Here is a 22,363-nt window from a genome sequence, read left to right as displayed (position 1 = left end):
GCCAGGATGAAACAGGGCAGGAGTCAGCTCTCCCAGGCCAGATTCTGCAGCCAGCAACACCTGGCTGGGGGGTGCTGGGCCAGTGGCCCCACCTCTCTGAGCCTCGGCTGCCTCCCCTGGGAAAGGAAGATAATAATAGTCCCTGCAGTGCAGCGGAGTGGCGGAGGTGCTGGTGGGGGTGGAGAGGAGCAGGGAGGGAGGGAGAAACGAAGAGGGGGTGGTGTGGGGGGGGGTGGAAGGGGAAGGAGGCGTGGAGCCCGAGCAGGGGCTGCCTGATGGGGCATAGGAGACCTCCCCAGAACCCTTCAGTCCTTGAGAGTGTGCACAGAGAGGTGGAGAATCCCGGCGACATCACAGAGCAAGCCAGTGGCAGCAGGATGTCTCACAGCCTGGACCCCAGCTTTGCCTCTGGAGACATTCCCAGCTACGTGCCCTTGTCACCCGAGGCCCTGTTTTGGAGAGTCCAAGTGCACAGAGGTGGCATTCAGAAGTGGAGGCAGCTGGGTGGGGGCCCCTCCTCACCAGGGAGGGCTACAAGGGTAGAAGCTGGCTGGGGACCTGTTTTCTCTGGTGTGGGGCTCAGGGACACGCCCACCTCGCAAGGTAACCAGGCTGGGCAGGGTCAGGACACGGCTGGCCAGCAGAGGGCGCCCACCTCGGCCACAGCAAAGCCCTGGTTGGCCAGCTGCAGGAAAGGTCCCAGGGGACCCAGGGCCCCAGCTGGGAGAGGCTGCTCTGCCTCCAGCTCCGGTGCAGGCTCTGCCCCAGGAGGCCTGCGCCCAGGTGGGCAGGCCACAGGCAGCAGCAAGGCAGGGCCCGAGTCTGGCCGCCACCTCACTGTGCACCTCAGTTTCCTCATCTGTAAATGGGCCACATAGGGTTCTGCATCTTATCCTGAAGTACCTGACACAAAGGGTGGCCAGCCAGGGGTAGTCACAATGGCCACACGATGGCGCTGATGATGATGAGGAGGAGGCAGGCACTCCATCCTTGTTTGTCTTAAATTGCCTAAGACATCCAGTGCATATCAGCCTGGGATGCCTCCAGGGACGGGGAACTCATTACCTTAACAGCAGTCCATTTTCACTGTCAGATCGCCCTGTTGCTGAGAGCTGCCTCCTGGAAGACATCCCCCAGCCCACCCAACCCTGCACAGGGTGACCAGGCTGGTCCGGCCTCCGGCCTCAAGCCCCCTTGTTCCTCCGAAGTCTGCAGGAGAGGTGGGAGCCAGGCTGGCAGCTGGAGGGGGAGGAGCTGAGGGTGAATCCAGGCAGCTTCCCCGGCAGAAAAGTTCCTCTTCTACCAGTTGGGGAAAAGTCAGTAGGAGGAAAGGCTCTGCGTCCTGCAGACCCCCCCTCCCCGCTTCTGTGTCCTGATGGTGGCTGGAGGCTGCAGAAGGAACAGAATGACCCCGAGTAGCAAAGCCAGGAATTGTCCCACCTGGGAGGTCTCCCTTCTGGTCCCACCTGCTGCCGGACACGCCCATCTGTGTTTGGGGTCCCAGAGGGATGCTCATGGGGTCTGGTGAAGAGGGCAGAGCCCCAGGCTTGGAGCCAAACACTCCTGGGCTCAAACCTTGGCTCAGCCCATCCCTATTGTGTGACTTTAGGCAAACTGCCTCACCTCTCTGAGCTGGTTTCTTCATCTGGCACCTGTGCTACAGTGGCACTGTGGGGACTACAGAGGATGTCACCTGTGAAAAGGAAAATGCAGGGGCTGGTGCTGTGGTGCAGTAGGTTAATCCTCTGCCTGCAGTGCTGGCATCCCATATGGGTGCCGGTTCTAGTCCCGGCTGCTCCACTTCCAATCCAGCTCTCTGCTATGATCTGGGAAAGCAGTAGAAGATGGCCCAAGTGCTTGGGCCCCTGCACCTGCATGGGAGAACCGGAAGAAGCTCCTGCTTCCTGGCTTTGGATTCGCGCAGCTCTGGCCATTTTGGTCACTGGGGGAGTGAACCAGCGAATGGAAGACCTTTCTCCCTGTCTCTCCCTTTCACTGTCTATAATTCTACCTCTCAAATAAATAATAATAAAAGAAAGAAAGAAAGAACACGCAGAAGCGGGCATCTGGTAAGTATCTACAACTGCCGCAGTGGGAATTGTTATAAAGTGGAAGTCTCTCGTTTCCCTAAGCCCTTCCCTGGACCTGAGTGGGCCGGGGTGGCCGAGAGAAGCATTGAGTCAGGCAGGATGATGTCCGGACCCTCCTCGGGGTCAGTGGGCCAAGGGCTTGGAGCACGGTGGGTGTGACTGCAAGTGCAAAGGTGTACACACGTGTCCGTGAGGGGCAAGGGTGTGCATGCGTGTGCATGTGCCAAAGGCTGCCCTAGCCCAGGGATTCCTGAGCTTGCAGGTGCAGGTGCAGGATCCCTGCACTGATTCAGGAGGCCCCTCGGTTCACTGTTACCATGGAAACAAGGAGGCAGTCCCCAGTCTCAGGAGAACCTAAGGTGCTAACAGTGAGAGCGGCCCGGTGTTCCCAGGAAAAGACAGATTGGGAGGCCCCTGGGATGGGGCAACTGCTTAGTCGGGGGGTGGGGACCCCGGACTCTGGGACCCTCGGGGAAGCCCCCACTCTTCCAAAGCACCCTGGCCCACTGGAAGGAGCTCAGAGACAGAGCCAGATGTCATCTTGGATCTGGCTGTACCACCACGCACAGCCTCAGGCAAGGCAAGCCACGTCTGTGGGCCTCAGTTTCCAGTCCTGTAAAATGGAGAAAACAGCAGCTGTGAGCAGAATCCTAGAGCTAGTGTGTGTGTGTGCGTGAGGGCACCTGCCCTGCCGGTCATGAGTGTGCACCCCTGAGCCTGCAGTGTCACGGGGCAGCCCCCTGAACGCGCACCTCGCTCCACGGTGTCTTGCACGCTGCTCTCAACAGCTCTGCAGGGAGGCTGTATAGGAACGCTGGGGCTCCAGGGGCTCCAGCTGGGCAGTGGTGGGCGCAGCCCCTCCGAGGGGGACTCCACGCTCTTCTGCAGGTGGTGAGGGAGCAGACGGGGAGGAGAGCCTCCAGGGCAGCTTTCCTGGCGGAGCTGGGATGCAGAGCCCCACTTGGGAGGAGCTTTTCTTTTTAAAACCTCGGCTCTTTAGGGTTCAAGTCTTGAACATCCCACGCGCTCGCAGGTAGTAACACATTCCAGCAGAGTGGCCTAGAAAGTTGCAAGGGGAAACCCAGCCTCCTGCCGTCCGCTCCACTCCCAAAGAGTGATTGCCCCCTTTGCTGTGACTCCAGGAACACTTTCCAGGTAGCTGGGTCCGACGAAGGCCAGACAGACCAAGAGGAGAAGAGCGAGGCAGCACCCCAGCGCCGGACTCCGGGGAGACAGATCCGAACCCTTGCCACCCAAGAGGCTGTGACTGGGGCAGGGGCAAAAGGGCGGGCTTGTCTGGGTGATCTCAGGCACGTGACTGTCCCACTCGAGCCAATCCCTGAGGCCTTTCCAGCTAAGCGGAGAGAGGGCTTATTGGGCTGGGCAGGGGTTGGCCGGGAGGCGACCCCAGCTGGTAGCTCTCCACCCGCCCCCGTCTACATCAAATCCCATGTGGAAGAATTAGGGCAGGGAGAAGGATGGGGTGCGGGAGGAGGCAGTGCAGCCATGGGAGGTGAGGGTTGAGGTGTGCTTGGGGAGCCCCCACCCCAGTGTCCTTTTTTTTTTGACAGGCAGAGTGGACAGTGAGAGAGAGAGACAGAGAGAAAGGTCTTCCTTTGCCGTTGGTTCACCCTCCAATGGCCGCCGCGGCTGGTGCGCTGCGGCCGGGGCACCGCGCTGATCCAAAGCCAGGAACCAGGTGCTTCTCCTGGTCTCCCATGGGGTGCAGGGCCCAAGCACTTGGGCCATCCTCCACTGCCTTTCCGGGCCACAGCAGAGAGCTGGCCTGGAAGAGGGGCAACCGGGACAGAATCCGGCGCCCGGACCGGGACTAGAACCCGGGGTGCCGGCGCCGCAGGCGGAGGATTAGCCTAGTGAGCTGCGGCGCCGGCCCCAGTGTCCTTTTGCTCTGGCAGGCAGCGGGGGGCCTGGGACGGTCACAGAGGAAGGGAGATGATGAGATTTGGAGCAGGTGGAGGTGTGAGGAGCAGAACAGGTCCACTGGGCGGGACTCGGGAAGGGAGCAGGTGTAGGGTAGGGAAGCGGGAGTGCTCCCTCCCGGATGTGGCAGGGCCCCGAGCTTGTTTGGTGGATGAGGGAGGAGCCTGGGCCCAGGCAGGCTGGGGGTATTGGACACTGGCTGGCTTGAGTTCCAGGTGTCTGTGGGCTTCGGGGAGCGAGCCCAGGCTGCAGCTGGAAACATGGGTTTTATGGAGAAGGAAACAGAAGGGCCGAGCGCAGAGGTTTTGCTCACGGCCCCACAGCGGGGGAAACGCTGTGCCAGGGTTGGAAGCTGGCTCTTCCTCCTTGGCGGTCCGTGCTCTCACACTGAGCGGCCAGCTTGGCGGCACCGCTGTCCCTGCCGCTGGCACCCGACTCGGCGTGGCACGGGGCTCAGCTGCCTCTGTCTGGGAGTCAGGGGCATTGCGGCCATCCCCCGGCAGTCTTGGGGCGCTGCCTGCAGGACCTGCACCCCAGACCTCTGCTCTGCGGTAGCTCTCTCAACACCAGAATCCGCCCCCAGCCACCGGAGCCAGCAGGAGCTGGGCGCTGACTGTGTACAGGCCCCACGCCAGGCTCTGCCCTGGCTTCCTCTCCTAAGCCTCTCTGCTGCTTCCATTTACAGAGGCAGCACCAGCCCCAGTGTCCCCCTCCACCATGGGTGCATGGTGGGGCAGGGGTCGGCCCTGCTTTGGAGGGCAGAGGGGTGGCAAGGCTGCTGTGTGACCTGGACAGCCTCTCTGAGGCCCTCGTCTAAAATGGGGCTTCCCTGCAGGGAGCCTGGCCGTACCTCTACCGCCCTGTGGACTGCGGGTCTGCGGCTCCAGTTCTGGGACTCCCCCCACCCCCAGCCATGGGTTCCTCGTGGCCCAGCTCCCTCGGGAACAGCCAGCCCCTGCTCCTCCTCCCGGGCTGTGCTCCTGGCAGCGCTGCACCCTGGGCTCTGGTCCGGGGGTGGTCCCTGGCGGAGAGCAGGCTGGGCAGAAGCTGGGATGGGTCGGGCTGAGACTCCAGGGATCTGGAGACCCCCAGGGCCCCCACCTTCCGGCTCACTGTGTTCCAAGTGGGGGTGGGCAGGGCCTTTGGGAAAGGGGTGGCTTGAGGTTTTAATCACTTTATCAATGTTTGTTTGTGTAATTCAGCCCCGAGATGCTTTTCACTCCATCTGTCTCCACCATCTGGTCCCATCAGGATTTTCCAAACCGTTTGGGACCAGAGGCGAATGGGTGGGGAGGGGGCTGGGCCTCGGGGGGGGGGGGCTAGGGAAGAATCACCTCCATCAGCTTCCCTGGGGGGCTTCCAGGGAGGGGCCTGGGCTCCTGAGACGTGCAGAACTGGGTCTGGATTCTGACACTGTCACTTGCCTGCTGTGTTACCTCAGCCAGGGAAGCCTCTGAGCCCCAGGACCCGCCTCTGTAAGACGGCAGTGACCTGAGTGTGTCCTGAGGCTCACTGAGGGGCCAATGAGAATGCTCTGCTTCCTGTCGGTGCCCCAGAGATGTGCGTCCTTGCTGGCTTCTCCCTGGCCTCCGGGGAGCTGGTCTCTCTGGGGGTAGCGGAAGGAGCCACCTGGCTCTCTCTGTCCCCCTTGCGGCACTGCTCTCCTGCTTCCCCAGGCTGTGCCTCGCCCGCCCGCTGGACGCCTCTCTCTGAGCTGGAAAAGAGGATGAGAACACAACAGATCCGCAAAGGAGGCAGAGCTGCAGGCCGCAGGGTCACCGGCGTCATCTGTGTGCACAACGTCATCTGCCCAGCTCTGAGGACAGGGAGACTTGCTCCCAGTTGTCTGGAAGCAAGGGGCCCAGGCCCCCTGAACAGAGGGCCCTTCACCCTTCTTTTCGGGCTGTGGCTCAGGGCACCAGCTCAGGACCCTGGGACCTTGGTGTGCAGGTCTTTGGCTCAGCGAGGCCTCTCTGTGCCTGATGGGAAATAGTCAGCAGAGCCCACCAGGCCCCAAACTCTGCCTGGAGCTGCCCTGCTCATTCTAGGTGTAGGGAATGCCAAAGGGAGGAGGGGGTACCCAGGGGGAGGAGGAGTGGCCTCCCTGCTTTCAGAAGCCCTGGCTACCGAGGGGACAGGATGCAGCCAGCTTGGGGTTCCACAAGCAGGGCACAGGAGTCACCTCATAGAAAAGCAGTGGAGCCTCGGGGCTGAGCCTGGCAGCCAGCCTGGAGGAGGCAAAACTGGGGTGGGGGTGAGGAGAAGGCAGAACAAGAAGCTGAACAGCCCAAGAAGGGGGTAACATGAGCCCCCCACCCCCAGCTCAGGATGGATGTAGAGGAGGGTAAAGCAGACTAGGCTGGGAAGATTTGGCTTCAAGCAGAACAGAGAGGGACCGGGTCAGGGGAGAAACCCAGTGACCACAGAGCAGGCCCCTCCAGGCCTGGAGCGCAGAGAAGGGGCCTGTTGCTTGCGGGCTGGGGAGGGGAGGCACCTAGCGGAGCACGGCTCTCCCGCCTGCCCCACAAGTCCTGGCGCAGGAGGCAGCTGGGAACCGCCCCCGCTTCTGTCTGGCGTCTCTCACGCCTCCGCGGGGGTCCCAACACCAGAGCCAAGGCACGCAGTGGAGCCGGTGTTCCGGAGGCCCAGCTGTCCCTGGCTCCCGGCTTTCCCAGGGGAGACCTCTCGCTTGCCCCCAAGGAGGAGCTGCGATGCGGCAGCTTGCAGAGGGGTCCCCGAGGGGCTGTCCAGGGGCGCCGCAAATGCCGAGGGCCCCACTTCGAAAGGAGGGCCCCGTGCCAGACCCACCTCTGCTCCCGGAGCCACCTCTCACCCTGGGACGGCCCCTGCTGCTGCCCATTGCCTCCCACACCTCAGTCTGTTCTGGACACAATGGCCCCTGGAAGTCGGACCCTCGCACTTTGCCGAGTGCCAAGGACTTCCCATCCCGTCCCACCTGGAATATAAATTTAAGGTCCTTGGCCTGAACCCCGGGCTCCTGAGCTGCCACTGTCCCAGCTTTTCCCAGGGCATGCATCTAATAAGCCGGAACGCGGACTTGAAGGTGATTCCACTGTTTTCCGGCTGCTCCCGTAACCCCTCTGGGTGCAACGCTAGCACATGGCCGATATTCGCAGAACGAATGCCAGAGGGCCCGTGGCTCCCAGTCCCAGCCACGCACCCACCAGCTGTGAGGCACTGGAGGAGTCTTCTAACACCTCGGAGCCTCAGTTTCCTTCTCTGTACAGTGGGGACAGTCAGGGTCACAGCCGAGAGATGGAGAAAGGATGTCATTCAAGCTCAGGACGTGGGAATCTTTGCCCAGGCTGGAGAAAGGAGGGTGCAGCCCCCGCGCCAGCAGGAGGAGCTGTAGCCGGGTTGCCAACCTGGAAAGGAGGGCGCCTGTGCGTAGGCACGGGGGTCCTCGCATCTCCCGACCCCCAGCCGGAGGTGCTCCCTGGCCTCACCGCCCGTGCGCCCGGGCAGAGAGAGCGGGGGTCTCCCCGATGGACGTTGGGAGGTGGGGTTAATTCTGAGCTGGGTCGGGGAATGAGATTGCTGGTAGGCGGCAGGAGGTGCGGGCCGGCTCACCAAGGTGCAGGTAGGGCAGGGGGCGTGTCTGACCCCGGAAACCTCTCTAGGGGCTGGAGGATTGGGCGCCCCCGTCCCCCAGGAGCCCCGAGGTCAGTTAGCTCCGGAGTTGAGGCGCCGGGGTCGGGGTGTTCCAGATCCCGGTTCCGCCCTCGAGGCGGCTTGGCGCCCAGGTGGGGATGGGGAAGTCGCGGTGGGGCGGACTGGATCTTCGGCGGCTTGGGAAAGAGACCTCAGCGCCGACCGCCCCGCCATTCCGGCTGCCTGGGTCGCGGGAATGAGAGAGGGGGCCTCGGCCCTGCCCCCAGCCCCCGGTGGGGAACACAAGTCCCGGAGAGGGGCCCCGGGAAGTGAGGGCGTCCCCTTCCCTCTGAGGGGCGGAGCATCTCGCTCCGCTCCCCCTCCCCCCGGGGCTGGAGGGGACCCCCCCAGGGGAGGGGCTCCGGGCCAACGCCGCGGGGCGTCTCCCTCGCAGTCCCGCCCGCCCCTCCGGCCGCCTCTGCCGCCGCGCGCCGCAGCAGCGCCGCCTTCCCTGCGCAGTCGGTGTCTCGGCGTGGCTGGGTGAGTGGGGGCCGCTCCGGCCGGGGGCCGGCGATGTGGGGAGGGCCAGTCCCGGAGCCGGGGCCCACGTCCAGGGCTCTCCAACGCCGCGGCTGCCCGCGCCCCCGGGAATCCTCCAGCCCGGGGCGCAGGAGGCGGGGGCTCCCCCGGGGAACCGCGGCGCTCTCCAGGGTGCTGACCGCCGAGGGGCCCGCGCCCGGGAGCCGCGTGTCCGCCGCCCCGAGCGCCCTCTCCCGGAGGGGCACTCTCCGGGCGCGCTCTCAGAGCCAAAGGGATGGAGGCGGAGGCTCAGGGCCAGAGCCTGGGGGAATTCCGAGGGGGTCCTTGGGGCGGGTTTCTCAGGTCAAGCTGCGGGATTCTTTCCATTTTTGGGGTTCCGGGGGCTCTGCAGGACAGCGGCTTCTTCATCCAACTAGGAGGGGCGGCCCCGAGGGTGGTAGGGAGGAGGAGGCGCTGGAGGAGCTCCCCTGGCCAGCCTATCTTTCTGCCCCCGCCCCTGTGACCCAGTTTTTTGGCCCCTGAAGGGGGGAGTAAGGGACACACTCCCCCGCTCCAGCCTACGCATTCTCCTCCCCACACTTGTTTGGTGGGTGCTTAGCCGGGGCAGGAGAGAAGGTGACTGGGAAAGGAGGGGCATCAGCTGTCAGAAACACGCGTGTGACACGCGGCTGAGGACACACAGGTGCCCCCAATGGCCACGCAGGCACATTCCCCTTGCACGGTGACGGGTACCTACCTGGGCACACGCATATCTAACGCACGTGCACAGGCATGGATAGAGACACATGGGAGACCCATGCAATGCAGGCACATGTGTTCTCACACACACACACACCCACCCACATGTGCACAGAACCCAGGCACAGCGAAGCAACCCCCTCTCCCTGATCCCTATAGCCTGGAGCTCAAGCTTGGGCTGGGGATCCCCGCCGCACCCCTACATCCCTGCTGGGAATGCTGGGTCGGCGCCCTCCATTGCCTTTGTTGCTTTCCCTCAGCCTCCTCACACTACCCTCCTGTGCTGAGGGGACTTTGGGGATAGAAGACAGGTAAGTGCTGGGGAGGGTTGGATGGGCTAGGATTCTCCCAGGAAAAGGGTCCCCATGCGGGTCTGAGGAAGGTTGCAGTTCCCTCTCTTGGGACCCGGCAGCACCCTGAGGAAAGAAAGAAAGATGGCAAGGGTGCCTGAAGGTCCCACGTGCAGCTGGCCATGTGAGAGGTGTCGGCATGCGAGTTGGCGTGTGACGGTGTGTGTGAGACATGTGGGGTCGTGGGCTGGTATGTTTTTCTGCCTAGGGTATGGGAGTTGTGCGTGGTGCCCTGTGTCAGAGTTGTGGAGCAGGGAGGAGGTTGTCATGTGTGCAGGGCCAGTGCGTGTGGGCTGCTAAGGGAGCGACAGGGCTGCAGCCATATGTGACAGTATCCTTCCCTTTGCATAGTGGTGTGCTTGTGTCTTGTGGCATCTGGGCGCACGTCCATCATTTTTATTTATTTAACATGTACGTAGCACTTACCTGTGCAGGCATGCCTCTAAGTGCTTCACATGCATTAACCAATTTCATCCCCATGACAATCCTACGAGGTAAGTACTGTTACGACCCCCCCGTTACAGGTGCAGCAGAGAGCATGCCAGGAACTTGTCCAAGGTCACTTAGCTGGTAAGAGGCAGGCTGGGATTCAGACTCGGGTGATCTGGCTTTGGAGCCCAGACACCTCCTCCGTGCTGCCTGTTGTCAGGCACACCTGTGGTATGAGAGCAGGGCCGTGTCTGGGCCGCAGGTGTGTTTTGTGGTGAGCAGGTGTGTGGGAGGCAGTGCAGGAACAGTGGGGAAGAGCGAGGACGGCCAGAGATCTCTCTGCACTTCCCTGGACGACTCTGGAGTCCTTCCCATTGTGCCGCAGTAGGGGGGACCTTACCTCTCCGAGCCTGCCTTCACAGCTGGCCAGTGGGGCTATTCCCCTTACGTCCCTTTGCAAGGGGGAAGTGATGTGTGCTTGTGGTGGTTCTCTGGCTGGCACCGAGGGGCCCTCAGCAAGCACGAGCCGCCTGCCCTTCCTCCCTCTCCAGGTGTATTCCCAGGGAAGTGAGAGTCCGGGGAAGCAGTGTGCAGCTTGTCACAGAGGCAGGGCGTCTGGGTGCAGGCTGTGTGATCTTGGGCCAGATCCTCCCTCTCACTGGCTCCAAGGAGAGGCTGGGGTGGCTCGTGTCGGGGGGAGGGGGCGTCTGCAGTGGGGCCAGGTGGCCAGCAGGGCCTGATCACCCCTCTGTGTCCCTTGGCCCTCTTGGGGACCCAGGTGGGACTTGGCTCGGTAGCCATGGGCAAACAGAACAGCAAGCTGCGGCCCGAGATGCTGCAGGACCTGCGAGAGAACACGGAGTTTTCGGAGCTGGAGCTGCAGGAGTGGTACAAGGGCTTCCTCAAGGACTGTCCCACAGGCATCCTCAACGTGGACGAGTTCAAGAAGATCTACGCCAACTTCTTCCCCTACGGCGACGCCTCCAAGTTTGCCGAGCACGTCTTCCGCACCTTCGACACCAACAGCGACGGCACCATCGACTTCCGGGAGTTCATCATCGCGCTGAGCGTGACCTCCCGCGGCCGCCTGGAGCAGAAGCTCATGTGGGCCTTCAGCATGTACGACCTGGATGGCAACGGCTACATCAGCCGCGAGGAGATGCTGGAGATCGTGCAGGTGGGCCCCGGACCCCCACATGCCCGGCGCGGGCCTGGCAGCTTGCACCCGCCACCCTGCTTTAGCCTCTCAGCAGGTCTTGTAGACAAGCAGTGGCAGGTGCTAACCTTACGCTCCCATGGAGATTCTTTAGCAGGAAATCGTTCCGGACTTAAAGTGCAGAAAACTCCCAGATCCCTTGACCAACTGATCATTTAGCCACCGTCGCTTTATCTTTGTGTGTGAGTGTGTGCATGCCAGCTTGGGGCGGGGGGGACTCTTGTTCCGAACGTTGAGCCTTTACCCCCGATACACCGGGATATATTTCCCAAGGATAAGGACGTTCTCTTACATAACCCATAATATGATTATCGAAGTCGGGAGAGTTAACATAGAAAACAGTGCTGTTATCTAATCTACGTAGTCCGGTTTTGCCCGGTGTCTCCATAGTGTTCTTTATGGCTTTTTTTTTTCCCGCCCTGGTCAAGGAACACGGGTTGCATTTCGTTGTCGTGTCTCGTTAGTCCCTTTAACCTGGAATGGTTCCTCAGCCTTTCTTTGTCTCTCGTGACTTGGATTTTTGCAGAGTACAAGCAGCTATGTTCTCTCTGTCCTCAGTTACTGAGGAGGAAACAGATGCTCAGAGAGGTAAAGGCATTTGCCCATGGCCACACAGCCTGTGAGTGGGCAGATTAGCTCCGCTGTTCACATGGCATCCGGATACCCAGTCACCTTCCAACTAATTAATACAGGGTTCACTGAGGGCTGGGTACTGAGGGAGGTGCTTATACTCAGGAGCTCAGTGCATCCATACAACGACCCCACGAGGCTCAGAGAAGTGCAATAACTTTCCCGAAGTCACACAGCTTGTAAGTGGAGTCAAGCTTGGGGTGGCCATCACACAGAGCATTTTTTTTAATGTTAATTTATTTTTATTTACCTGAAAGGCAGAGTGACAGAGAGAGAATGAGATCTTCCATCTGCTGGATCTGCAGCTGGGGCTGGGCTAGGCCAAAGCCAGGAGCCAGGAACTCCATCTCCATCTCCTATGTGGGTCACAGGGGCTCAAGTACTTGAGCCTACACACCTGCTGCCTTCCGGGGCGTGCATTAGCAGGAAGCTGCATAGGAAGCAGAGGCAGAACTGAGCCCAGGTATTGTGATACGGGATGCAGGCAGCCCAAGCAGTGGCTTAACCAGCTGTGCCAGGTCACCAGCCCCCACAGCTGCTTTTTGAGAGGGCTCTGGATTCCCAGCCGGGAACTCTGGCTTCCTGTCTCTGGCTGGGGCCAGCGATGCTGACCTCATGAGACTTAGGGACCTGCTTTGAGTGCCCTCCCCACTTTTGGTACCAGCTTCAGTGGGATGTGCATGAGCTTTCTTTTTGAAATCCTTCCAGGGCCCTGTCCCCTCAGCCCAGCACCCAGGACGGGGAGGCTTCTGGTCCACTCTGACTGGTCGAGCTCCTGGCCCACATGTTTGCCTGAGCCTCTGCAGGTTCCGGCCCGTGTTAAGCCCTGGCTTCATGAGGCCTTTGGAGGGCTGAAGTGGGACAGGGGCTGTGGCCAAGGCCTGGCGTCCAGCTGGCGCTTGGCCAATGTTAGCGCTCATCAGTTACTCTCTTCTCCCCTGCACACCCTCTGCTCTCGCAGAACGGCTTTTTGGCAGCCCTCAGAAGGGCTGAGTGAGGGATGCTGCCTCCCAGCTCGCATGGCTCTCGGCTCTCGGCCCCTTCCCTCCTGCGTCTCACAGTTCTCTCCCATCTGGCGCCTCGGCTCTGCGGACCATTCTCCCTTCCAACGCGTCCAGCCCCCGCGAGACTCCGGACTTGGCTGCTCCTGCTTAGGGTCTGGGCTGCTCTCTGCCGCCCGAGGAGAACTGGCTGCCGTGGGAAGGGATTCCCTCACGGTGCCTCTCCTGGGGGCCAGGAAGCCTCAGTGGTCACTAACTCCAGTGGGTCAGGCATTAACTCTTGAGTTGCTGGATGGGGGCATAGCTCTGGGGGTCCTGACGGAAGCAGGATCAAGCAGGGAGCAGCTGGACACCAGGGAGGAGTGCTCCTGTCTCCACACTTACTGTGGCTGCCCTGGGGTGCCTCAGCAGAGCTCGGTCCTGCTGGAGCCGTCACTCCCCCAGGCATCCATCACACCAGTCCCCTTCCTTGGGCCTCTGAGCCCCCTATCTGGCTGGTCTCTGCTCCCTTGGCCCTGGCTTCCTTCCCGGCAGACCAGAGGCCCCAGACACTTGGAGCAGACAGTGCTCTGCCAACCCCAGTGCCTGATTAATGACAAGGCAGCTCCGGTGATGCTGTGAGCAAGCAGCGATTCTGGACAATTAATCAGGAGGTCAGGAGAAGGACTGTGGTCAAGGGAGTGGGCGCCCACTGGGGTACTGCTCAGTCCTTCCCAGGACTTGGCCCTTACTGGGGGTGGGCGCGCTAGAAGGGGAGGGGCTGTGTCTCTTGGGGCCCCTGCTCTGGTGGGGGAGAGAATTGCACAGGCCACTGGCATTGACTGGGCCCAGGGCTCAGAGGGGCAGGGTGGACGTGATAGGAGCGTTTGGGGCTGCTGTTCCAACCGTCTGCACACACAGTCGCATTGAATCCCCTGCACGATCCTAGCCGGGGAGTTCTGATGACTCTTGTTTCACAGATAAGGGAACTGAGGCTCAGAGAAGCCAAGTACCTGTCCAAGGCCGGGCCCGGGCCCCGTGCTACGGGACATAGGTGGTTCAAGCAGCAACTTAATCTGCACAACTCCTGAGTGCCCCCTCCCTCCAAATTTATCTCCCTTTCTGAGCCCTGGTTTCTTATCTGGAAAATGGAAGGTCTGCAAAGGACCTGGCGCAGAGCAAACACCTGTTACCCGGTGGCTCGGCGGGTGGTCCAGGCAAGGCCGGCAGGGTGGACAGGCCCGGGTGTCTGGTTGCGTGGTGGCGAGGTCAGCGGCCGGCAGAGCGTAGCGTCCTGAGTGCCAAGGGCTGGATGGCTTGGCCTTGACACAGAGGGCAGTGACCCCTAAGCAGGGGCGTCCCTGCCAGGTGCCGGGAGCCTCGGCACAGTACTGGGTATGGTGCTGGCTGCGTGTCCATCCCTGATCCCTGGGTCGGTCCCACCAAGATGCAGCACTACTTGCAGGAGGGTGTCCTCTGGGTCAGGGAAGGCCTGGCCAAGGAAGCGTGGCATAAACTGAGCCCCAAGGAGGAGTGGGGGGCAGCAGCATCCAGAGTGAGCTGGGTGCACGTTGGGCCTGGTGGGAGGGGAGTGGGAGGGGAGCGTGGGGGCGGTTGTACTCGCCCAGGGACGTGGCAGTGGAGAGCTGGGTGTGGAAAAAGCTTTCCAAAGCAGTGTGGGGGACAGACCCAGAGGAAGGAGGCTGGAAGAGACCAGCGCGGAGGCTGAAGTTGGCTCTGGGGGTGGGGGTGGGGAGTGTATGGGAGGATCCCTGGAGGCAGTGTTGGTCAGGTCCATCTGATGCCCCAGGTCCGGCCCTCGGGCTCTGGGTGACCCCTCACCCAGCCCATTCCACAGGCCCGGCCTTAACTGCTCTGTAGGGTTAGCGCAAAAAGGCTCCCTCGAGTCTCGTCGGGAGCTCCCTCTGCCCTGCAGAGAACAGGCTGTCCCCGCGCCTCAGTGGATGCTAATCTGCATTCGTTTGCATAATGTTCCACCCACTCTGGGTTCCCCACCTGCGTCCGTCCGGCCCTCCAGCCTTCGACGCGGCCCTGCGCCCCCTGCCGGCCACAGGCAGCACCGCATCCCAATGCCACCCCTTCAGTGCAGCGCCCCCTGTAGGCCACCGCGCGCGGGCCGCTGGCGCTCCTGAGACGCTGCGCCAACTTGATACCTTGCCCCAGGCATGAGCCCTAAGCCCGGTGTGGCAGGCCCTTGGCGTGGGGCCCGCTGGTCCCCAGCATCTCTCCTGACCCCCTCATCTATAAATCCTCGGCTCCCTCTCCGAGCTTCCGCACGGCCAGCAATGCCCTGCACAGGGATTCGGGCACGGCCCGCTCCCACAGCCCCCTCCTCTGGGAAGCCTTCCCAGACTTGTCTCCCTAGGGGCCGCATACGTGCTTGCTTGCGAGACTCTGAATCTTGGGCGGGCGGGGGAGGGGGCGCTCACTCCTGCTTCCCTCCCCGCCCCTCCCCCAGGCCATTTACAAGATGGTTTCGTCCGTGATGAAGATGCCAGAGGACGAGTCGACCCCGGAGAAGAGGACCGAGAAAATCTTCCGCCAAATGGACACAAACAATGACGGTGAGGGGGCAGGGGCAGGGGGGGCGGGGCGGGCGCGCTCCCTCTCCCCTGCCCGCGCCGCGCTCACGGCTCCCCTCGTCCACAGGCAAGCTGTCCCTGGAGGAGTTCATCCGCGGGGCCAAGAGCGACCCGTCCATCGTGCGCCTGCTGCAGTGCGACCCCAGCAGCGCCTCTCAGTTCTGAGCGCCGGCAGTCCGCGCCCCCTCCTCCCGGCTTCCTCCTCTTTGTGTCTGTCCAGGCTGGGGGCCAGGCTGGGGACCCGGTCCGAGGGCCTGCACCGTGAGGGGAGGCCCCAGCACGCACCGGATAGCACCCCCCCAATGTGAGAGACGGACGCAGGCTGCTTTGTCTGCCCCTGGGTCAGCAGCCCTTCCCAAGGTCAACCGACCAGCTCCCCTCCCCCCACAAGGTGGCGGGCCAGGCTCCCCTCTTGCCCGTCTCAGCCTGGGCAGAGGGGAGCCGAGCGCAGGGGAGGTGGGCAGAGAGGGATTCCTGGGGTGTGTGAGGAAGCGGTTTGCTTGCGACATCCTCCCCTGCAGCAGGGCCTCACCCCTCCTGCCCCAGCTCTTGGAGGCCAGGATGCCAAGGAGACGGCTGTCCCCAGGGCCCCAGCCCGCAGGCTGCAGGTCCCACCGCCCCCGCCTGCCTCTCAGCGCGGCCAGCCACACGCAGCCCCGGGACCCTCTGTTTGTCGCCTTTCTCTTATGCACACACAGACCCGCAGGCAGACGGGCACATGCACCTTAGAGCGCCCCACAGCGTCCTGTGTGGGAAGCAGCACAGCCCCCCTCCCCCCGCAAATCCCCCACCCCAGGTCCCTACCCCATGCATGCAGCCACATGGAGCATCTCTGTTCTTTTTAATAACTTCACAATAAAGTCTCGTTTCAGTGCAATGGGCAGGGTGGCCAGGAGAAAGCCCCACCCCGGTCCCCGAGGGTCCACTGAGCCCTCCTGGGCCGGCTCCAGGGATCCTGGCCTGGTCCCGGTGTGGACTCAGTTGCAGGCGCGGGGCCCAGGCGAGGCCTCTGCTCTCAGAGGGTCAGCGGCACGGAGCTGGTGCAGCTCAGCAGGTCATTGCCCTCCGTGGGCTCTGGGCTCTCCTGCATCTGCAGAGACACAGGCAACTGCCAGGCCCCCTGGGTCTGGGCCAGGGTCTCCTCCTCCTCCAGGATACTGGGGGATGGGAGGGTCTCTGAGGGCAAAGGGGCATCAGTACGACCCCATGCAAGGGCCGGGTCAGGCCCCAGGAGTGCCTGCAGTGAGGGCCCTGACGCCCCTCCCTCTCCCTGCGGACCCCTCCCAGGCCCGGGAGTCAGCTGTGTGCCGTGCTGGGAGACCTGTTGTCTGGGCCTCCACGCCTCTCTTACTTGGCCCCAGTTCTCCAGGTGGGGCCTCGTATGAGGGCTGGGGCTCCCCAGCAGGGCTCCCCGAAAAGCCAAGGAGTTGGGGTGGTGGGGGCGACTCACCGTGTAGTGGCTGCTTCTCCCCCACCAGGGCCTCAGTTCCAGCAGCTGGTGGGTGAGCTGGGCGCAGCGCACAGCAAACACACTCTCGGTCAGGCACAGCACGAGCGCGATGGCCCAGAGACACAGGCTGGAGCTCTGCGGGGGCACAGGGACAGAGATGCGCGGACTCCAGGGACCCTGCCCACCCCTGTGGAGCGCCTGGGCAGCCCTCATCCCAAGCAGAGACACTCACGTAAATGCGTGTGGGGTCAAAGGGACAGTCGGGTGCCAGCGCCAGGAGTTCAGGGTTCCCAAAAGTGCAGGCAGCCAGCAATGCCCGGCCCTGCGTGGCAAAGGTCACGGCGATGGAGGCCAAGAGGCCAAGGGCACAGGTCAGAGAGAGAAGAGCACAGGCCAGGCTCGAGCTAAACACCATCCAGCGCTGTCGGGGGAGCCACACTGGTCAGCGGACACGGGGCTGGGACCCCCACAACCCGCTTGGGCCTCCTTGAGGGTCACCCACACCCCCTTCAGGCAGGCCAGGCCCTTGCTGCACCTCCCCCGCCCCCCACCCCAGCCCAGGGCGCTGCGTACCAGAGGGATGCTGGGGAGGTACCGTGACAACACAATGGCTGCAATGCCCGCGGTGATGACCTGGGGGAGAGCAGGCATAGGGGTCAGGACCACCCGGACAGAGTCACCTGGGGCCAGCCAGCCGCAGCTCACCCTCTGCGTGGGCCTCCCTTGCATCCGCACTGAGGCTCCGCCTCCTCGTGGCCCAGCCCTGGAGCACAACCACCCTGGCCCGCACCACCCTCCGTGACTCCCCTCTGCGAAATGCTGGGCCTGGGTCTCCCGCCTGCAGGCACATACCAGGAGGCACGCCAACCACTGGGAGCACGGGGCACAGCTCCCGGGAATGGGAAAGGGTTGGGAAGAAATGAACCCAACTGGTCAGAAGCTAAAGCAACTTGCTAAAAAGGAGGAGGCTGGCTGGCGCCGCGGCTCAATAGGCTAGTCCTCCACCTAGTGGCACCGGCACACCGGGTTCTAGTCCCGGTCGGGGTGCCGGATTCTGTCCCGGTTGCCCCTCTTCCAGGCCAGCTCTCTGCTATGGCCAAGGAGTGCAGTGGAGGATGGCCCAAGTGCTTGGGCCCTGCACCCCATGGGAGACCAGGAGAAGTACCTGGCTCCTGCCTTCGGATCAGCGCGTGCGCCGGCTGCAGCGTGCCAGCCATGGCGGCCATTGGAGGGTGAACCAACGGCAAAAGGAAGACCTTTCTCTCTGTCTCTCTCTCACTGTCCACTCTGCCTGTCAAAAAAAAAAAAAAAAAAAAAAAAAAGAGGAGGCTGTATGGAATAGAACGCCGAACCCCAGCAACCTCCTATTGTTCTGGGCTCCGCGTGACCGGCCCCAGCCCCGGTCTCGCGGCTCACCATGCTGCCAAGGGCGCCCTCGCTGTCACCAGGAGCACCCCCACCCCGGTTCCCCCTTACCGGGCAGCTCCCTCCGGCCCTGCTCATCCTCAGCCAGGCTTTCCTGTGCAGCCCTGCAGCTGCCGGCCACAGCTCTCAGCCCCGCTCAGCTCACCTTCCTCCTCAGGGACCAGGCATGGGCTGGATCCGTGGCAGGCAGGCGGTACCCCCGGGGGCCTGGCTGCTGGTCCAGCCAAGTCTTTAATTCGCTGTGCAGCCACATCCAAGTGCCTCAGCCTCTCTGGGCCCAGCCCTGCTCTGCTAGACCCATCTTGGTGTCAGGCAAACAGGTTCAAGGGCCATTGGGCCGCTTGCTGTTGGCAGGAAGTTGGGTAATCTCTGGGTCTGGGCTTCCCCCTGTGAGATGGAGGCCATGAGGGTCCCCTGGTGCTGGGAGCAGCGAGGATTAACCGATGAGGCCGCACTGAAGCTGTCCCACCCCGGGGTGGGGGGGGCTTCTGACGCTCAACAACAAAAGCAGGTGCACTTTTCCAGGACACTGCCCTCCCCCGCGTCCTCACAGACCCCAGCCCGCAGGCCACGGGCGGCAGCGGGGTGGTGGTGGGGTACAGCCCTCAGCCAGGAGGTGGCAAGGGTGGAGCTCAGACAGCGGCCTGGGGATGCTGCCCAAATGGTACAGCCGCCTCTGACAGACAGGAGAGAGCTTTACAAGCCCGACCCTTGCAGGCCCCCTCCCCGACATCCACATCCGATGGCCTGGCCGGCCATTTCTGGGGCAGTGGCTGTAAAGCAGGCCTAGGGCTAAGCTCCTGCCGCACGGGTTTGCTCAGCATCTTGCCTTGCCCACTGCCATACCTCTGCACCTGCCAGTCTCCATACTTGGATGCCATCTCAGCCTCCTGTCCTACCTGCTGGCCCCAGCATGCCTCATTCCTGCAGCCAATCTGGGAAGGTCTCTTTATCCAGCACTGCCCAGCTCAGAGACCTCCACCTCTGTAAAACTCTCCCGGATCCTCCCAAGCTGACCTGATGTTCCATCCTTCTGTCCAGTGGCACCTTGAGTATTTCATGTGTCAGGCATGGTGCTAAGCACTCTATGTGGATGAACTCACTCAACACCCCCCAGGACTCTCCTTGTTTTACAGATGAGCAAACGGAGGCCAAGAAGTGTGAGTGCCAGGTACAGTTGGGAAGTGGTGGAGCAGGGGTTAGTGCTTACCCACCCGGGGCCGTGGTGGGGACCCATGGACGACCTCTCAGCCCCTCCCTCCCTCCCACCAAGCACCCTGCCAGTCTGGCCATACCACGATGGCGCAAGTGACTGAGAGGATGTTGACCACGCAGTACTGCAGAGCCACGGCGTCGTGGGGGGTGACCACATAGCGCAGCACCGTGCCGTGGAGGAGCGCGGCTGTGATGAAGCTCACGTGGCCCAGCACCACCAGCACCAGGCCCGTCTTCATGAGCACCTTCCGGAAGTCACCCACACTCAGGCCACCTGCGGGGACAGCCACGTCAGCGCCATGGCTCTGGCTCCTCCTGCTGGGTAGAGGGGGAAACCGAGGCGTGCACAGGAGGGAGGGAGGGAGGTTGGGTCCCAAATCTGTCTCTGGAAGCCCTGGGGCCAGCACCTTCTCTGAGCCTCACTTTCCTCATCCGTAAAAGGGGTTCACAATGCCTTTGGGAATCCATGGACTCTCAGGCTGGGAATGCATGCAGGTGGTACTTAATAAGTGCTGGCAGCCCTTGTTAGTGCTCAGAGTGAGGAGCAGCAGGGCTCTAGCTCAGGTCTGCAGCTCTCGTCACTAAGCCCCCATGGACTGATTCATTCATTCATTTGTTCACTGCACGAAGGTTCACTGGGTGACCGCTATGCGTCGGGTCCTGGGGCACCACCGCGAGCTACACAGTCCCACGTAGCCCCCCCAGAGCCCCTGTTCACTGCACAGGGGTCAAGCCCCGTGTGGGACTTAGGTTAGGGGATAGGGCTTGGCACACACTAGACAGTGTTCCAGGTGCCGGACTGAACCACTGGAGGCTGGGTGACCCAGGGCGAGGAACATAAGCCCCGGAGTCTCCATCTCCTACCTGTAAACTGGGGAGAACACCTGTTTCTCCATGGAGAAGGAGGGCCCTGAGGCGATGGACAGGAAGTGGGGCCTACCCTGGAGGTACTGGGAAAAGCGAGGCCTCAGCACAGGTTGGGGTGCTGAGCAGGGACAAGGGGGAAGCTGGGGCCCAAAAGACATTGCCACTCCTATTCAAGTTCTCCCTAGGGGGCCAGGAGCCTGGCCCGCCCCTGCCATCACAGCCCCAGGGACAGGAGCCCTGCCCAGAACTAAACAGACCCCTTCCTCCAGTGTCCCCATGTTTCCCGCAGGTTAAAATAAAGTAAAAGAGGGGCAGGTGCTGTAGCACAGTGAGTAAAGCCGCCGCCGGGCGCCAGCATCCCACACCAGCGCCAGCTGGAGACCTGGCTGCTCCGCTTCTGATTCAGCTCCCTGCTAGTGCGCTTGGGGTTAGAAGCAGAAGATGGCCCATGGGCTGGGCCCCTGCACCTGCGTGGGAGACTTCGATGGAGTTCTAAGCCCTTGGGTTTGGCTTGGCCTGTCCCTGACTATTGTGGCCATTTGGGGAGTGAACCAGCGGATGGAAGATCTCTGTCTGTCTGCTTCTCCCTCTGTGTAAATCTTTCAAACAAATTAAAAAACTTAAAAAAAGAAAGAGAAGAAAGAAGTCACCAGCCTGGATGTTCTCAGAGGCATTCCCCAGACAGCAGGGAGGGAAGGGGCCACTCACTCACCGACTGGCTGTGCAACCCCCTGGCGTCTCTGGGCCCTAGGCTCCTGGCGCCTGAGTCAGGGGCTGGCTGGTCTGGTTGGCCCCAGGCCCTGGAGCCTGCAGGCCCCTCTAGGGTGGCAACAGGCCCAGCAGAAGCCAGGGCAGATGCGCCGATGGGCGCTGTAGGACTGGAATGGTGTCTTGAAGATTAACTGCTGCCCAAACAGGAAGGGACACGGTGGCTCCATCCCACGGCTGACCCCACCTCGCCTCGTCCACCCACCCGCCGTCAGCCCGGACACCGCCCGGCTCGGGGCCGGAGCTGAACCACAACAGCCGCCCAGGGCCGAGACTCTGGCTAGATGAGGTCAATGCTAAGGTGGGACTGTGTCTGGAGCACAGGACAGAGTCGCAGGGCAGTCCCTGACTTCCGGATCTGTAAGTCACAGCTCCGGGAGAACAGCACAGGGACTGGCACAGCGCTGAGCCTTCCCTCATGGGAGCTACCTTCTCCCCTGTGACCGTCTTAGGAGGGAACTGCTCCTGCCTCCAGGGCAGGGAGGCTCTCCCGGATGGAGCCTGGGGACTCCCCAGGACTGGCGGAGCGCTGTGCCGGGGAGGGGGCTGCACAGTGGGCTCCTCCCGGACCCTTCCCTCCTGGCTGCCTAGTGGCGGGCAAGTGGCCGCCATGGCAAGCAGAGGAAACTCAGGCTCCCGTCCTGGCTCCTGGCCCTCGGCTCTCCTCTGTGGATGAGATGGGGGGGCCCTTCCAGCACCACTTCTCCCACCCGCCTGTGGCGAGAGGGAGGTCCCTGGGGGCCTCACGGAGAAGCCCCTGTCCGCCCTCCCCCTGCCCTCTCACTCCCATGGAAACAGGCCCAGAGGGGAAAACCTGCCCCAGGCCGCCAAGGCACCTGGGCTCCGGGGGGACTCAGGCTCCCGCTACAGTGCTCCGCCCCTGCAGGAGCCCCTCACCGGCTCCCCGCCGCTCACCGAGGTGCAGGCCCATGTCGCGGGTGCGCGGGTCGCCGCGCAGACTTCAACGGGGCTCCTGGGGCTGCGGGCCGCCGCGGGACCCCGCTCGCATCCTCACGGCCCCGCAGCCTGCGCGCCAGGCAGAGCGCGCCGCGCCCACCGGCCCGCCTCCCTTCCCGTCACCCCGCGGGGCGGGTGGGAGGCCCAGACCCGGGACGCCCGGGCGGCTCGTTTGCATCCCGGCCGGTCGGACCGGCTGGGCAGCCTGGGGCTGAGTCACTGCGCGCGCCCTACCCACCAAGCGCGCGCTCAGAGCGCCAGGGGTGCTCCCAGGCCATCCCTGGTTATGCCCATTTTACAGATGTAAGCTGAGGCCCACAGAGTCATGATAGATCACCCGGGCCAGGGAGGGAGGTAGGGACTTCACTCTGCGCGTCAGCTGTGGTTGCTCAACCTGGTGGGCGCCCTGGTGGAAAAGGCCAGGGTGAAGGCAAGGATTGAGGAGGGGCTGGCCCTGGGATGGAGGTGGGGGAACCAGGGGTGGCCCTTGGCCTGCTGAGTGACCGCAGGCCACACAGTTCCCCTCCCCTGATCTTGCCTTCTACACTGAGT

General features: G+C 62.7%; 2 protein-coding genes across 8 annotated transcripts; one reads left to right on the top strand and one right to left on the bottom strand.

The window, feature by feature from the left end:
- Positions 1-7,598: 7,598 nt before the first annotated feature.
- On the top strand, positions 7,599-16,006 carry HPCA (hippocalcin). Of its 2 annotated transcripts, XM_070077002.2 has the most exons (5): positions 7,599-7,632; positions 8,098-8,183; positions 10,479-10,877; positions 15,006-15,111; positions 15,197-16,006. In XM_070077002.2, exons 3-5 carry the CDS (start codon positions 10,500-10,502, stop codon positions 15,292-15,294), a joined length of 582 nt encoding a protein of 193 aa, XP_069933103.1. In that variant the 5' UTR covers positions 7,599-7,632; positions 8,098-8,183; positions 10,479-10,499; the 3' UTR covers positions 15,295-16,006. The 2 variants fall into 2 exon arrangements, with proteins under 2 accessions (XP_069933103.1, XP_069933104.1); XM_070077003.2 differs by lacking the exons at positions 7,599-7,632; positions 8,098-8,183 and adding an exon at positions 9,790-9,841.
- Positions 15,954-21,957, bottom strand: TMEM54 (transmembrane protein 54). Of its 6 annotated transcripts, none has more exons than XM_089301051.1 (6): positions 21,752-21,957; positions 19,300-19,493; positions 17,153-17,212; positions 16,812-16,901; positions 16,580-16,714; positions 15,954-16,219 (listed from the first exon to the last, which is right to left on the bottom strand). In XM_089301051.1, exons 1-6 carry the CDS (start codon positions 21,783-21,785, stop codon positions 16,145-16,147), a joined length of 588 nt encoding a protein of 195 aa, XP_089157177.1. In that variant the 5' UTR covers positions 21,786-21,957; the 3' UTR covers positions 15,954-16,144. The 6 variants fall into 6 exon arrangements, with proteins under 6 accessions (XP_089157177.1, XP_089157178.1, XP_017205753.1 ...); XM_089301052.1 differs by having other exon boundaries at positions 19,300-19,537; positions 21,770-21,954; XM_017350264.4 differs by having other exon boundaries at positions 16,812-17,000; positions 21,752-21,949.
- Between the last annotated feature and the right edge of the window lie 406 nt (positions 21,958-22,363).

The sequence above is a fragment of the Oryctolagus cuniculus genome, chromosome 7, assembly GCF_051225735.1.
Source record: "Oryctolagus cuniculus isolate XC-2025 breed Fujian yellow rabbit chromosome 7, ASM5122573v1, whole genome shotgun sequence".
NCBI lineage: Eukaryota > Metazoa > Chordata > Mammalia > Lagomorpha > Leporidae > Oryctolagus > Oryctolagus cuniculus.
Note: the sequence above shows the minus strand (reverse complement) of the source record. Positions and strands in the feature narration are given on the sequence as shown.